At 58.0% G+C, this 15333-nt stretch overlaps 6 protein-coding genes across 6 annotated transcripts; 2 read left to right on the top strand and 4 right to left on the bottom strand.

The window, feature by feature from the left end:
* Positions 1–235: 235 nt before the first annotated feature.
* Positions 236–1196, top strand: PSEUBRA_002609 (Methyltransferase type 11; the record flags this gene model as incomplete). The annotated part of the gene is made up of 2 exons (XM_016437045.1): positions 236–309; positions 380–1196. The coding sequence occupies 2 exons, from the start codon at positions 236–238 to the stop codon at positions 1194–1196; spliced, it is 891 nt and encodes a 296-aa protein (XP_016292518.1).
* A 223-nt stretch (positions 1197–1419) lies between these two features.
* On the bottom strand, positions 1420–2457 carry PSEUBRA_002608 (Anamorsin; the record flags this gene model as incomplete). The annotated part of the gene is made up of 1 exon (XM_016437019.1): positions 1420–2457. One exon carries the CDS (start codon positions 2455–2457, stop codon positions 1420–1422), a length of 1038 nt encoding a protein of 345 aa, XP_016292517.1.
* An 812-nt stretch (positions 2458–3269) lies between these two features.
* On the bottom strand, positions 3270–4613 carry PSEUBRA_002607 (Mitochondrial distribution and morphology protein 12; the record flags this gene model as incomplete). The annotated part of the gene is made up of 1 exon (XM_059464857.1): positions 3270–4613. One exon carries the CDS (start codon positions 4611–4613, stop codon positions 3270–3272), a length of 1344 nt encoding a protein of 447 aa, XP_059320692.1.
* Positions 4614–4973: 360 nt separating this feature from the next.
* Positions 4974–6672, bottom strand: PSEUBRA_002606 (Major facilitator superfamily; the record flags this gene model as incomplete). The annotated part of the gene is made up of 2 exons (XM_059464856.1): positions 4974–6357; positions 6449–6672. 2 exons carry the CDS (start codon positions 6670–6672, stop codon positions 4974–4976), a joined length of 1608 nt encoding a protein of 535 aa, XP_059320691.1.
* Positions 6673–8420: 1748 nt separating this feature from the next.
* PSEUBRA_002605 (Cystinosin/ERS1p repeat) lies at positions 8421–10709 on the top strand (the record flags this gene model as incomplete). The annotated part of the gene is made up of 1 exon (XM_016437051.2): positions 8421–10709. The coding sequence occupies one exon, from the start codon at positions 8421–8423 to the stop codon at positions 10707–10709; it is 2289 nt and encodes a 762-aa protein (XP_016292514.2).
* Positions 10710–10877: 168 nt separating this feature from the next.
* On the bottom strand, positions 10878–14813 carry PSEUBRA_002604 (Ribosome control protein 1; the record flags this gene model as incomplete). Its single annotated transcript, XM_016437025.2, has 1 exon — positions 10878–14813. One exon carries the CDS (start codon positions 14811–14813, stop codon positions 10878–10880), a length of 3936 nt encoding a protein of 1311 aa, XP_016292513.2.
* Between the last annotated feature and the right edge of the window lie 520 nt (positions 14814–15333).

Here is a 15333-nt window from a genome sequence, read left to right as displayed (position 1 = left end):
CTCCAAGTGCCAGTTTTGGCCCTTTCGGCCGGTTTCCGGTGTCGGCTGCTGGTCTGAAGCAAGACCCTGGACTCGGATTTCGGCTGTTTGTGCCTGCAGCCAACGGGAAATTTTTGAGAAGAACACAGACACTTTCTCGTTCGAACAACACCTCACGAGGAACCTGCCAGCTTTTGCAGCATCAGCAACATCACGACGATCTTATAGCAGCAGCAGAGCAGAAGAATCAGTCACAATGTCGCGACCGGAGCATCTGGCACCGCCAGAAATCTTCTACAATGACACCGAGGCGGCCAAGTATACGGCAAAGTAGGTACCCTGATCATCTTCCCTCCTTCGGACCTTGAGCAGCATCCACTGACCTTCTCCTGCGAAACAGCACGCGAGTGCAGACCATTCAAGCAGAGATGACCGAGCGAGCGCTCGAACTGCTCATGCTGCCAGAACATCGTCGGCCCGCATTGCTCCTCGACATCGGGTGCGGTTCCGGTCTGTCGGGCGAAATCATCACCGAGCACGGTCACGAATGGATCGGGTTCGACATTTCACCCTCGATGCTGGAGGTGGCGCTCGAAAAGGAGACCGAGGGGGACCTGTTGCTTGCCGATGCGGGCCAAGGGTGTGGCTTCCGCGCAGGCTCCTTCGACGGCGCCATCAGCATCTCCGTGCTGCAGTGGCTCTGCAATGCCGATGCCACGTCCCACAATCCTGCGCAGAGGCTAGCAGGGTTCTTCACGACCCTGTACTCTAGCTTGAGCAGAGGCGCAAGAGCGGTGTTCCAATTCTATCCCGAGTCAGACGATCAGGTCAAGTTCATCATGCAATTCGCAACCAAAGCCGGCTTCGGCGGTGGATTGGTGGTCGACTACCCGAATTCGAGGAAAGCCAAGAAGTTCTACCTGGTGTTGTGGGTGGGTGGAGAGATGCTGGAGGGTCCCAACGGCCAAAAGGGAAAGCAGGAGCTACCACAGGGGCTGACACACGAGCATGAGGGAGAGGCAAAGGCAGGCGCGGTCAAATTCGAAAAGAGGAGATTGGATAGGGATAGGAAGGGCGGCAAGAAGGGCAAGCGCGGAGGAGGAGAGACGGCAAAGGAGTATATCGTCAGGAAGAAGGAGTTGAATAGAAAGAGAGGGAAAGAGGATGTGCCGCTGGATAGCAGGTATACAGGCAGGAGGAGGAAGGGCGGGTTCTGATGGCCAAAGTGACTGTATCCTTCGGCAGCTCCGAAAACGAAAGGCGAGCTTGATACCCTCTCAGAGTCAACCATGCAGTGACAGAAGAAAGAGCTCAGTTTGTTTGCGCGTGTTTTGCTCAGTTGAGTGATGTCGCCCATCCGTCTCCGCTTGTGCAGTCGACACAACCGAAGGCTCAACGAGACGTGACAATGATATTACTTTCTTCCGATCTGATGTCTCTTCAAATGTCATCATCCATCCCAACAGGAATCTCGACCTTCTGACCCGGCTCGAACGCGGGCAGTCCCAAGTACGGGCAGCTGCTGCACCTGAACGCATCGCCCAAGAAGCAGCTTCCGCACGAGCTGGTCGCGCCCTTGGTGTCCACCTGAATACGCTTGATCGTCTTTGGCTTTCCGTCCTTGCCAATGATGGTCTCTGTGACCTCGGTCCTCTTTCCTCCGTTGGCCGCGGGGTCGGCGCCAGGCATGTCCATGTCCTCCGTGTCGAGCTGCACCACGTTGGATGCGGCCGCGCGGTCTTCCTCTTCCTGGAGTTCGCGGAGACCGCAGGTGCATCCCTTGCACGCCTTCTTCTTCTTGCCTTGGCCAGGACCCACGTCGCAGTCGGGGCGCTTGACCGCCGTGGTAGCGACGAAGTCGGCGTCTCGAAGGAGGGAGGACTGGTCGATCAGGTCATTGGATGAGGCGGGCTGAGTGGCCCACAGCGACTTCTTGGCGGACGCAGCGCTACCGCCGAGCTTCCTTCGCAGAGGAAGCGCTGACGAAGTGCTGGAGGAAGAGCCGATGGAGAAGGAGCTCGAAGCAGCAGTGGCCGGCTTGGTCGCGGACATGACGCCAGCGTTGTCGAACTCGATGTTTGAGAAACCAGCAATGGTCAACTCCGCCTTGACCTTCTGCGCGGTGGTGGCGTCCGCGAGCTCTGCCGCCTCGACGATAATCTTGGCGTTGGGCTGGAGGGCCGAATGAACGCTGGACAGGAGAAGGGGAGAGGCGGCATCCGAGTAGGGGACCGTGAGATGAGCGATCGGGTAGGTGCTGGGGGTGAGAGAGGTGGCACCATCAGTGAGACGATCGACCATGTGCATCTCAACTTGACGGCCAGAGTATGCCTCGACAGCCTTTTGGTATGCGCCGCTCTGGGCGGAAGTCATGGAACCAATGACGAGCACGGTGCCCGTGGGATCTACGGAGGTGGACGAGACTACGCCATTGGAGTTGTGCGAGAAGGTGGCGTCTGTGGCTACAGGAGGAGACATGATTGCCTATGTGTCGATACTGCGTGATAGTCAGAGCGGAAAGAAGAGGTCGCGATGAAGTGTAGACGAAGACGGTGCTACTGGTCTGCGCGTTGCTTTGATGTTCCTTCAGTTGCTGGACAAGAGGCCGTGGGCAGTATTGCGAATGTGTAGTGCTAGTGCTCGAGCAAGTATTGAACGTGGATCAGACGTGGTTGCAGTGGTCGAAGAATGGTGGGAATGGTGATAATGAGTTGCTGAGCATGGGGTCGTGATAACGCCGAAATTTCTCAGAGAGAGCTGTGACTGTGGCAAATGAGCTGAGGCCGAATTACGCTCACAAAAACAAGACTCGACTTTTGACTCGCTTGACTGCCAAAATGACGATCCCTCTGCTGCTCCAGCCCAAATTTTTCGCTTAGCAGCACAGCACATCCTATCTCCGGGCTTCTTCTTGAGGCGCAAGACTGGAAATTCGAGCCTCCTCTTGCCTCTTCGTTACCGTTGTTAATGAGCGTTGACCTGGATTGCGTGAGCGGAAACATGTCTGCAGTCAGTGAAAGCCATTGAGAGGACGATCGCAGTGAGGATGACTCGCCGAGCAGCCAAATGGCACGCTGCTGATAGGCTCATTGTGTGCTGGGCGCCTTATCTGATACAAGTTTTCGCTTTTCTCGCTCGAAGGCTATGTATATCCCTTTCGGCCGACACACACACACGAGACCAAGAGCTTCTCCTCAACATCATACCACACTTCCAGACGCCGACACTTGTGAAACGTACTCAGTGACAAATCTAGGAGCACAATCGTTGATTGAGAGCGCCGTCCCACATCACGTCCTTCCCTTGGAGCCTGGCAAATCGATCGTGTAGTAGTTCGGATAGACCAGCTCGTCCTCCAACCCCTTCCGAATCACCTCCGCAACAAACTTCTCCACCTTCCCGACATTCTTCAGCACGTGCTTCTCGTGCTCGCCCACCTCGCTCTCAAACGTCAGCTGAGGCAGAACACTCATCCCTGCACTGACCTTCTTCCCTTCTGCTGGGCTTACATCCGTGTCTTCTTCGACGAGGCAGATGTGTGCCCGCTGGTGCTCGCCTTCGAGTGCAACAATCAGACCTGACGTCAAGGAGAAGCCTGTGATGCACAGTGTGAGGGGAAGAGACATGAATGCGGGACTCGGATAGTTGATCAGGATGCTGGTGGTGACGGTGAGGCGGAACGTCGTCGTTGGCCAATGCAGGCTCAATCGCATCTGCAGCGAAGGCAGTTGGGAGGCGGAGGAGGGTGCAGGGGTAGCTTCGCGCGGCTCGTTGGGCGAGATCTGGCCGGAAAGTGAGCGGTACGATGCGGCTGGCGTGGAGCGGAGCGAAGGTCGACCTCCCGTGCCGTTCCAGTGCAGGCCATTGCCAGGGAGCGGTGGGTGAAGGCTATTGCTATCCCGCTTGGCACCGATCTGGCTGACACTGCTCTGCGGACCTGGTCCGCCTCCAAGGAGAGAGGTCGCATCGAAGCTCGTCTGCCTTGAATTGTTCGCCGAGTAGGGCAACCCGAGATGGGATGGTCCCGACTGCTGTTGTTGCTGCCAGTGCTGAAAGTATCCTGGCGAGGGTGGAATCTCCACCGGGCTGGTCACTTGCGTTTGTGGTAACGAGGACCCACCCAGCCCGGCCGCTCGGATCCCTCGTGAAGCAAGCGCCGTCGACCACTGCTGATAGTACCCGTTCGCTCCACCCAGCCCCATACCGGGTGTCGCAGGCACGCTGCCCGCCACGCTCGCCGAAATCACGCTCGCGGGCCCATGGATTCGATTCGGCGGCACTGCATCGTCGAATTGTGTATACGTCCTCAACGGCATCTCTCCTCCATGGCCCGCGGCGAACGTCTCTGTTGGCGACTCGACCAGTGTCGTTGCATTGCTCGCTGGTGTGGCATGTCGTGTGCCGCGTCGACGAAGTGGCGGATCGTCGATCGAAACAAAGTCCGGCCAGATGTCGGTGATCGAGCGGATAGCCACGTCGGGTGGGTCGGCGCCGAATTGCAGGTTCTCGAAGCGGATCTCCCCGAGGAAAGACGGCCGACTGGTGGAAGACGACTCGAGTGCGCGATTGATGGTCTCGAGGAAGCGGACGGACAGCTCGTCGTCCAGAAGACTCCAGTCCAGGTCGAGCGACATGGTCGGTGAGGCTATTGGCACTCTGCACGATGCTGGAGCAGACGAGCGCTATATGTGAGGTGCACGATCCGCGGAGACCGACATGATCGAATGACAAGGCCAAGATGGGCAGGCACGAGGTCGGTAGAAAAGGTGATGAGGGTAAGAAACAAAAAGTGTTGTTCTTTCGAGGTGGAGCTAAGGCGTTGAAGAAGGCACGGATCGGGCGATTTTCCTGATCCGCTTTTTGACAGCTCGACGACGTGCATATCCTGCCCTGCCTTCTGCGCTACGATCCTCTCAGACAGCTCACTTGGAAGGGAAACATCCACACGCACATCAGAGTCCGAGTCAAGATACCATTACAATGATACGTAGCGATTACAACATGTAGCGGAACGAGCTCTTGGCCATAGCAATCCTTGTCTGTTGCTTCTTCGACTGGCCATCCACCGCCAGATGCGACTCTGGGTCCAAACCCTTGCCATCTTCCTCGTACATGCCCTTGCCACCGCTGAGCAGATCGTTCTTAATTTGGTCCAGCTTGGCATTCTCCATCTTGAGCATAGTCCTGTGCAGCAGCACCAGCACGATGCAGGCGACAAACATGGCCGAGCTGATCGTGTTGCTCTGCCAATACTTGGGGCCCCACTTCTTGGGCCAGACGTAGCTCGCCGAGATGTTGCCGAGCTGAGAGAAAGCGTTGATGAGCGCGAGCGCGACGGCCTTTTTATACTTGGGGGTAGGAATTGAGGGCGCGATCCAGCCGAGAACGCAAGTGTAGCCGGCGTACGAAGAAGCCTCGATGAACAGCGCAAAGAAGCGGGCTCCAAGGCTGGTAGTGGTGGAGGCAATGATGAATCCAACAATGCCGAAAACGAGGGGAATGATGATGTGTAGGGTGCGCTCCTGGACGCGGTCCGAGTGGAGACCGTTGGCGAGACACGCGAGGAAGGCGAAGAACCAGATGGGCGCGGTCAGAAGCAGGGTGACGGTGTGAGAGTAGCCGAGCGAGCCCACAATGGTCGGGAAGAACTGGTTGAAGCCGACGCCAACAGTCACGGCTGTGAGCATGAAAGCCAGAACCCAGGTTTTGATATCCTTCACAGCCATGAAGAAGCCCTGCATTGGCGTTCCGTCTTCGTCCGCGGTTGACAGAGTGGACCCAGCGTTGACCGACAACCTGTTGACGGCGATGATCCTTTCCTCAGGGGTCAAGAACTTTGAGTTGCCAGGCATGTCCGGAAGGATGAACACCGCCATACCGGCGATAGCTACGGTGATGGAGCCTTCGAGGATGAAGAGCCAGCGCCACGATGGCAGACCAGCCTTCCCTTCCATGCCACTGAGGATACCCGCCGAGATCAATCCTGAGAAGGCATTGCTAATGATGCTACCAGAAAAGAGCAGTGCCGTCCGTGTTGCCATCTCTTCTTTCTTATAGAAGTAACCAAGAAGCGCAAGTGCCCCCGGGAAGAAGGGCGCCTCGACGACACCTAGGCAGATTCGGACCGCGAGGAGAGAGTGGTAGCCGGTGGCAGCAGCAGTGCAAGCCGAGACGACACCCCACAAGGCAACAAACGTTGGAATGTAGAGCGAAGGCCTACCGAGCCTGGTCATGAGCATGTTCGATGGGATCTGGAATGTGATGTATCCGACAAAGAGGATACTCAGCGCCGTCTGGTACTCCTTGTCGAGGAGGTTCAGATCTCGTACCAGGCCGTTGTCTCGTGCAGTGGAAATGCTGTTGCGATCTAGATAGTTACTACTCAGCAGATAGGGTTCCGATCGAAAGGGGGGTCATACAGGTGGTCAGCGGCTGTAGCATGCGATCAGAGGTGGTCTTGCGCACTTACAGGATGTAGAGCAAGACGAGGATTGGCATGAGACGGATATCAATCTTGCGAACGAGACGCTTCTCCATGACTTTGTACTCTTCCGAGTTGGGATCGAGCGCAGCCACCGCTGTTGAGACGCCCGAGATCTCGGTCACTTGCTCGACGGAGTGGGCATCGTGTGTGTCTTGGTTTGCTGCGGTCGAGCGGTGCAGATCCGCGTCCTTAAGGATCTTTTCGCCCATGCTGAAGGTCGTGTCGGGATGGAGGAGAGTTCAGGGGTGATGAAGAAACGAAGGGGAAGAGGATAACATCGCGCAAGGGCTGCTACTTATACAAAGCTCAGCGAGGGGACGAGGAGCGAATGAGGGGCGCCGCGGGGGAATGCACAGCAAGCGTGGGGTTGCCACTGTGCGGGGGTTGGGTCTTGGCTGCCTGGGGTTCGACAGCTGCCGCAACAACCGACGCCGTGCTTCCAAGCCGACCTATGGGAACCTATTGACCGGCGACATGACCGGGGGTCACAAGGTCGGCTACATTTCTCGGGCATGAGGTCCACCATCTCGCTTAAGCTTCGTGAAATTTGGTGGGCGGTGATTCGCCACGGAGAGTCTTCGGCTCAATCCACTCGGAAGTTGCGGCAGACCATGTGCTCATTGCATCCCACTTTCGTCGGCTCTGCGCCTGAGGAACGCCTAAGCTCGAATTGGAAGGCATCACACGCAGGGATTGGTACGCGGCTGTGGGGGATTCCGCTTGCCATGCGACGCCACTGACGGAGACATTTTCTAGATTGACGTGGGGGAGCTGTACAAGCGAAGCAGCGAATTAATTTCTCCGAACCGAGCAACAGATTGAAAATCCTACGCGCCTCACCCAACAGTCTGCCTCTCGGCAATGGTTCAGGCCAGGGTACATCTTTCCGGCCATGTCCGAGCCTGCGTCTTCTCACTGAACGGTGGTGAATGACCTCAAAGCCTATGTACGAGCTCAGCTAGGCGGCTAAGAGTGAGTGAAGGGAGGGTGAGAGCAGAAAGCGCGGGCTAGGGGAGAAAGACATGTTAGACCTAAATCAAACACACAATTGGTTCGAGCATCGGTACCTCTCAAATCGGGCTAATGGATGACCGCGGCGTGATTTTCGCCTTTTCGCCTTTTCGCCGGCTTGTGTGCCTGGGTGGGACGGAGGAGGATGTACCGAAGCCACGGCTTGTCTTGCCTCGTTAAGCCACGCACAGGACGCCTCTCAGCTGATAAGGCTTGAGAGCAGCATGACTGACCCGCAAACCACCTCGCAACGGCCAAGCTCCCATTGGACCCTTTTCGCAGCAAGACCGCAGCCGAGTCTCAAGTCTCTTTGCACCGCGTCGTCTGCACAAGGCCGTGTGACAGCATCCAACAGCACTTCCACACCACATCACGCAGTCCATTGTTCGTCTCGGCATCCTACCAGCCTCCAATCACACGACTCACCCGCCCATCCACGATTGCTGCACCTCTCTTGGATCCTCTCGACAACCATCCTATACCCCACATTCTAAGCTCGGATCCCAACGCGCCCGGCCTCATAGATCACATCGTTCCCATCCCCTGCATAGACTCGATCACCTCGGAGATCGTAAAGGTCAAGACTATAGGGATCCTCCACTAGCCCACGGACCGTCCGACTCGCCTCGACCCTGATTCAGCCAGCAATCCGGCATAGGCTCCGAATCACTCAGCAAGCTCCCACGCCTCGTAGATAAGAAACCTTGCTGCTCGGAAATCGGCTCGAGGCTGTCGAGGTTAGAGCCGCCAACTTTGATAGCGTCCCACTTGGGCTCAAGATCACCGGCTTATCTCGAGCGGCTCGAGCGCACCTCAACCCTGTAGACCCGCACAGATGGACTTCGCATGTAAGGTCTCACCACCCTCAACGCTGTAAAGCGGAATCGTCGGCGACTCTACTGGGCTTACAACGGCTCTAGACGCGTTTGAGCACCGGGTCGCAGTCATGGTCGGCTGGCTGGCCACCGTCGACCGGCAGACGGTGTCAAACCTCACCGGCACATTTTCATTCGTCGTTTGGCTCTTCGCGCAATCCCCGCAGCTCTACGAAAACTACCGACGTGGCTCTGTCGATGGCCTCTCTGCCGTCTTTCTCACACAATGGATGCTCGGCGATGCCACCAATCTTATTGGCTGCATCCTCACCCAGCAGCTGCCATTTCAGATTGCCGTCTCGACCTACTTTTGCTGCATCGATGTCTGCATCATGGTGCAATTCGTGTACTACAAGCTCAAGTCAAGAAGAGAGCGGGCACGGCGCACAAAGAATCGATCGCGGCAGCGTACCGGCAGTCTCACTTCACCCTACCCAGCAAACTCGTACTCGGTGCTTTCCGAGACAAGTGAGCTGCTCGGTGGCAGGGCAAGTCGTCATAACTCCTACCTACGCAGCTCGAGCAGGCGGCGGAATTTGTCGCACTCTCAACAGCTTGTCAATCCGCATCGACACATCGCGCAACACGCCTATTCACAGCACGACGCGCTCCCGCCATTAGCGCGGACATCCACCGACAAAGCAGACGATGCGGCCGACGGGGAGGCAACTCGTCGTCGCCCTCACTTCGGGTCATCTCGATCCAGATCTCGTCATGCTCCTCCGATCAGCAGAACGAGCTCTACAGACACTGTCCCTGGCTTTGGCAGCGGTTCTGTCGCCAACTACCGCGCCCTTTCTGATGCAGCCATGTCGGTCGCACAACTAGCACACGAGGCGGCTAGGAGACGCGAGGCGATGCTGCATCACGCAACAGACGAGGACTACTTTTCACATCGCAAGCCACACTCGCATCGCAGCAAGTCGAGGGCCTCTTCTTCACCAAACCACTCTCAACCATCGTCACGGTCACGGTCGCGAGTCAACAGCAACGACCTCACCCATCCAGACGCGCTCCAGGCCGACTTGGCAGCATCCACACAGTCGATGCCAGCCGTGCAAGAAGGTTCCAGCTCAGTCCCGCGCAAATCCCGTGCTACACGATCGATGAGCGCTCGCAGGAAGGGCCCGGCAGGACAAGTCGACTTTGTCCCGTCAGCATTGAGTCCGACGCGGGAGAGCAAAGATGCGGACGACGAGGACACATCACCCAAGCCAAAGATGCAGCAAGGAGACGATGGAGACCAAACGGAATCGGCATCCGAAGCCGAGTCTGGTTCCGAGTCTGCGGCGCAGGAGGCTATGACGAAAAGCATTGACAGCCTAGCCAGTGTCAGCACCGAGAGCAGCACCGGAAGCGGACCCCTCGAGCCTCGAGGTCGCGACATGGTCCGCACCGCCAACCGAGTCGACACGGCTCCCGTCTCGGGCACAGCAACGCCCAACGAAGGTGCCGCTCCGCGTCGCGATGCAGCGTCTTCGCCATTCTCTTCCGAATCTTCGTCCAATGGCACTGTCCGACATGCGTCGGCCGATTCGGCGCCAAAGGATGACGCAGTTAGGATGTCTCAGTCTCATCATCAGCTTGGGCAACACGAGCGTGCGAACACCACCATTGAGGCGGCCCAGGCTTCACAAGAAGGCGAACCAAAATCAAGAAAGCGACGGACACACGACTCGACAAGAGAATCGTCCCCGGCTGCGCCGCTGCATCGCTCCGTCGACTCGCTGAACCCGTCCGCTTCCGCAAAGGACGGGAGCAGGAAGAGGGGCATGTACCGCACCTCGTCATCACGGTCCCACACCAAGCAGCTGTCCCGCAGCACGTTGGGTATGACCTCCACGACCACCAACTCCGGCCTTACAGGAAGCAGCAAAAAGCGCAGCGGGACCAAATCGCCTGCCTCGATGCGACGCAGCATCGGCATGGTCCTTCTCGGCATCATGATGATCACCTCCCTACCAGCCACCTCCACAGCTGCGGTCATTCCCACCCCCTCCTCACCTCTGCTGCTGACCCTGTTCGATGAGGCCACATCGTGGAATCGCCTCGTGGGTCGAATCAGCGCCTGGCTGTGCGCGTTGCTGTACATCACCTCGCGCATCCCGCAGATCTGGGAGAACCACATCCGTCGCTCTGTCGCCGGCCTCTCGATCCTCCTCTTCATCGCCGCCTTCACCGGAAACTTGTTGTATACGATCAGCGTTCTGACCAATCCGAGCGCGAGCGGTGAGGGCAGTAGGGCGTATCTCCAGGAGAGTCTGCCGTTTTTGTTGGGCAGCGGTGGAACGTTGGTTTTTGATCTGATTATTGTGGCGCAGTGGATGGCGTGGAGGAAGAAGGGCGTGGCATTGGCGTAGGTTGCGAAGGACGAACTTCAGGAGCATAGGGTACAAGGTGGGTAGCATAGTGGAAACGCAGCTTCAATAACGAACTTTCGCGTCTCACGCACGCCTACACTGTGACGAAGCCAGATCCTCTAGAGCCGCCAGCAAACTTGCAAGGTGTGATAGTTGGTATTGAGGCTGCTACAAATCGGGTGAGCCGACGCCAACCAGCGCATCCTCATCCTTCTCATCCAACCTCTCTGAGTTGCGCCTCTCGTTCGAGGGTCGGCGCAGACTGGCCATGCTAGCTCGTGGACTGGTCGACGCGCTCTTCTCCCCATCCTTATCCCAGATGCGATCCGAACTGCGCAATCCGACACGACTGAGACTGAGACCTACTCCGTGTCTCTGCCTTCCCCCTATCCCCAACGCAGCAAGACTGGGTGTGAGGGCCATGCCGTTGATCGTGACGTCTGGCGTGTTGCGCATGGGCAAAGTGGCCGATTTCGCACGCTGTGTCTTGAGCAGGGGTCGATCGAACGGGTTGGCATCGAGACTCTCCTCGTCCTCCTCTGCCATCGTGTCGAGTTTTGCGGGGATGGGAGGGGCCGAGTTCGTCCGCATCATCCGTGGCGCCACTATCCCTTCCGAGTCATCGGAGGCGGTGAGGATCCCAGCTTCGTCCACCGCCAACCGCAGCGCTGAACCACTAGGATCAATGGTCGCGACGAACCGCAGCAGATCATGACACGTCGACCAGTCGTGTCTCTGCACCGCCAGGCGCAGCAGCTGCACCGTGTGCGCAATCGACACTTCCAACGGCTCGAGATTGTGCAGCACCAACAGGTACATTCCTGCCACCCGCAAGTCGTCTGCGGCGATGCACTTCTGGAACAACGCCCGAGGTGGACCCACCACATCGAACAGATACGCCCACCGCGCCACCTCCGTCTTCCGTGCACATCCAACCACCACCTCGAGCGCGATTGGGAAGTGATCCAGAAACTCCACTACGAGAGGTAGGATGCCCGATTCGACCGGAGATCTGCGAAGCGAATCGTGAGACGGCGCCTCGTCAGCAGATTCCTCCGCCACATCGGCAAGCAGCGCGCTCGGGCTGCGCTCTTTGAACAGCACACTACCAGCCCCCTTGCGCAGGTAGGTAGCATCGCCCAACCCCGCATCCGCCTCATCCTCCAGCACTGCGTGGAGCAAGATCTCGAGCGCATGCGCAAAGTACACCAGATCCTGGTAGGACGCCGCGAAGAACACCGCTTCTTCGAGCAGGCGCTTTTCGAGGTAGTTGCGCAGGATCTGGTGGAGGAACAGGTGGGTGTTGGTGGTCGTCCGCCACAGAGCAAAGTCGAGAGATCGACGAAGGGAGACTTCGGATTCGACGCCGAGGACGATTCCTTTCTCGAGCAGCACGCACAAGGGGTAGAAGTCTAGTGGCATGAATACTGAGGACTCGATGGTGCGGTCGGGCGGAAGGTCGGTTGACCCTTCCTCGTCGTCGGAAAACGACTCATCTGGGTGGGCGGAGGACGGAATGCGCAGAGCATCAAGCCACAGCTTGATCCCGGTCCCGTCGTAACCCCACAGCGAGTTTTCCAATGTGCCGATGCCTTGAAGGTGCGTCCAGTAGTATTCGATCTTGTCCGCGAGGATCTGCTTGTCGTACGCCACCTCCTCGTCATCGTCGTCGTTGTCGTGGCGGGGGTCGTCAAAGTCCTCTAGCCTGCTGGGTCGGTGACTATCGACCTTTCTTGGCCGCAAAAGCACCAGCTTGCCATCAATGAGGAAAATGATCGTCGCCACGGAGAGATCGTCCATCGGATCGCCGAATCGCTGCTGGCTCTCGGGGATCATCCAGCTCATTCCGCGCACCCTCGCTGGCTCGCCGACGACGCCTTCGAACGTGATTGAGCCGCAGAGCTGCAGACGGACCCGATCTTGTGAAAGGTCGATGAGGAAATGGTAGAACGTGTTGTCCGCCGTGTACACGAGAAGGCTGTTGTCGAACAAGCTCGTTAGGACCACCGGGCTGGGCAGCACGCGCAGATCGAGCAGATGCGACGAATCCAGCTCTGCATCGCGCGAGTACAATCTCAACTGATACTCGCCTCCCGAGTCGCAAGCTGCGATCAGCACGTGCTGGAACCACTGCATGCCGCCGCGCACGACAAACGATTGTTCCTGCGCGACGCTCTTGTGCAGCTTCCAGCGGCCAGATGTGCTCGAGTAGTGTGCTAAGCCGCGCCGGCCTGCTACGGCGATGAGGTTGCCGTCGCTGCTAATGGCGGCGTACCGGACGGGCCAATTGGCGGCCAGATAGGGCTGGGGTATCTTGATGTGCTGCCACACGTCTGACTCGGGCGTGATGGCGGTGAGGTCGTTCTGGTCTGCGCCGCGGTAAACGTGAAGGCTGTCGTCAGTCTGGTAGAAGGCGAAGCGGGTATTGTCCGGAGAGTGCTGCCCTGCAACGGCGGATTTGGAGAAAGGGAGGATGAACAGCTGATTGTCGGCTTTCAGTGGCGCAGGTGCGTCATGCTTGGGCAGGGCGAGGAGGAAGAGCTCCGTGTTGCCGGGCCCCCAGAAGAGATCGCGGGTGCCAAACATGAAGGCGTCGGAGAAGTTTTTGGAAGCCAGCTCCCAATCTTCGCGCAGAGTGCAGCCCATGAGCTTGCCGTAAGTCGACCAGATTGAAAGGCCTTTCTGCCAGCCAACGGCGAGCGCGTACCCATCGCTAGTCCATGCCAGAGAGCGGACTGCGCCTGTGGTGAGATAGCTGGCCGTGGATTTCAGCGCTTCTCGGATGGATAAGGTTTGCGAAAGCAAAGGTGTTCGGCCCGGAGCGCGATAGTGATACACTGCTACGGTGCCGTCAGCCAGTCCGAGAGCGATGAGACTGAACTTGGCGTTGATCGAGACACTTGTGGCACGCTGCTCTGGTGGCAGATCCGCAGGTATCGGTGAGACTGGGATGCTTCCGTTGGCATCGCCCTTCGGAACGGCCGAGTCTCCTTCGACTGAGCCACGATTGTTGTCGGAAGAGATGCCGTTTGCGGTGTGAGCAGCTGCCGTCTCCTTTTCCTCAGTCGCCTGTTTGGCCAGGCCCGGTGCGGGCTGAGCAGGTGGAACGGCTGTGCGTTCGATGGTAGAAGACCGCCTTTTCGGCTGCTTCGCCGCGCCGTGGAAGCATCGACCTGTCCATGGGACCGGGTCGTCCACCAGCAGGTCGAGATTTGCGACGTAGGCCCGGCCATCCGATGTGAGCCAGACAAAGACGTCCATCGGCCGAGAATAGGTCACTTGACTGATCTCCACTGAGCTTGTCCTTGCGTCTGCGTCTTCTGTCTGATTCTCCGCTATCAAGAACCAGTCCAGCTGCTCAGTCAAAGTTGTGCGGGTGCGAACCAAAGGATCATTGGGATCGGGCTGCCGAGCATCTGGATCGTCGTTCGGCCAGCGAATGCATTGAAGGGCGGGAGGCGACGTGGTGCTGACAAGCATGTGCGTCTCGGTCGAAGTTGCAGAACGCAGACCTGCATCGATGCGGAGCACAAGGCGAAATCGAAGCTCGCAAGCTTCTCCCGCCAGACCACCTAGACCCAAGTCACCTGCGGCTGCACTTTCGCCTGCTCCAGGAGCAAAAGCATTCCTCAACGATCTCGGATTCGGCGCAAGCAGCTCATCTGTCTGCGAACGAGACCCTGAACCTGAAGGAGGGATGTAGCTATAGATCGACGAGCCTTGTCGCGGATAGACGAGTGTATAGAGCAGAAGGAAGCTGCGATCCGTCTGGACAAGGAGTGCATTCCCATCTGGACGCCATTCGACGCGCGTGTTGTTTCCGTAGTCGGCGATGCTCTGTGGCGTGCGGATGAGGGCGGCGACGACTTGCGCGGGACGTGATGACCATATTGAGATGGTTGTTGTGCTAAGGGCAGCCCACATCATGCCGTTGCGGGAGCGCGCGATGTGGATGATCTGCTCGTCCGCGCCATCTTGTTGACCTGCTGATGTAGTAGGCAGCTGCTGTGCTGCATCCTTGTCGAAGCGGAGAAAGGTAGCAGATTGGTGAAGTCCTGAGGGCGAGAGGTGAATCCTCTCCGGGCAACCGGTAGGCCAATACATGGCGGCGCTGGAAGTGCGGATCAGCTGGTCGTGCTTGCTCGTCTATGATCTTCGATGCAATGGTCGGATCCTGCAGCGATCCGGGCCCTTAGCGAGAAAGCATTGTGGTGTGAGGTGTTGCCATGCGTCGAGAGGGTCGCCCGGTGGTTGGTGTAGCTTGCGATGTGATGATGATAGAAAGAGCCTCAAAGGCGGGACTACTGAGAAAGCGTCGTGAGAAGATGTGGTAACTCACGGGACCCTGTCGGAAGCTGACTTTTAGGCTCAAGCTCGCTCGCTCGCTCTCTCGCCAAAATGGCCTGTGCAGACGGCGGCGGCGGCCTGTTGCCGACTCTCACTCTCGTGTTGGTCTCTGATCTTCAGTTGGCTGACCCGCTGTCGTATCGGGTGGCTCTTCCCTGGTTTCTCACGCTTAGGCCAGCCAAGGGTCCAAGGAAACGCGTGTCGAATCGGGGCCACCGTGCCTTGGAGGTTTCTCGCAGTCTCGCAGATCGCCGTCCGGAGACGGAGCGTTGGCTGC

The sequence above is a fragment of the Kalmanozyma brasiliensis genome, assembly GCF_000497045.1.
Source record: "Kalmanozyma brasiliensis GHG001 unplaced genomic scaffold PSEUBRA_SCAF2, whole genome shotgun sequence".
NCBI classification, from domain to species: domain Eukaryota; kingdom Fungi; phylum Basidiomycota; class Ustilaginomycetes; order Ustilaginales; genus Kalmanozyma; species Kalmanozyma brasiliensis.
This window is presented reverse-complemented; position numbering and strand designations above follow the sequence as displayed.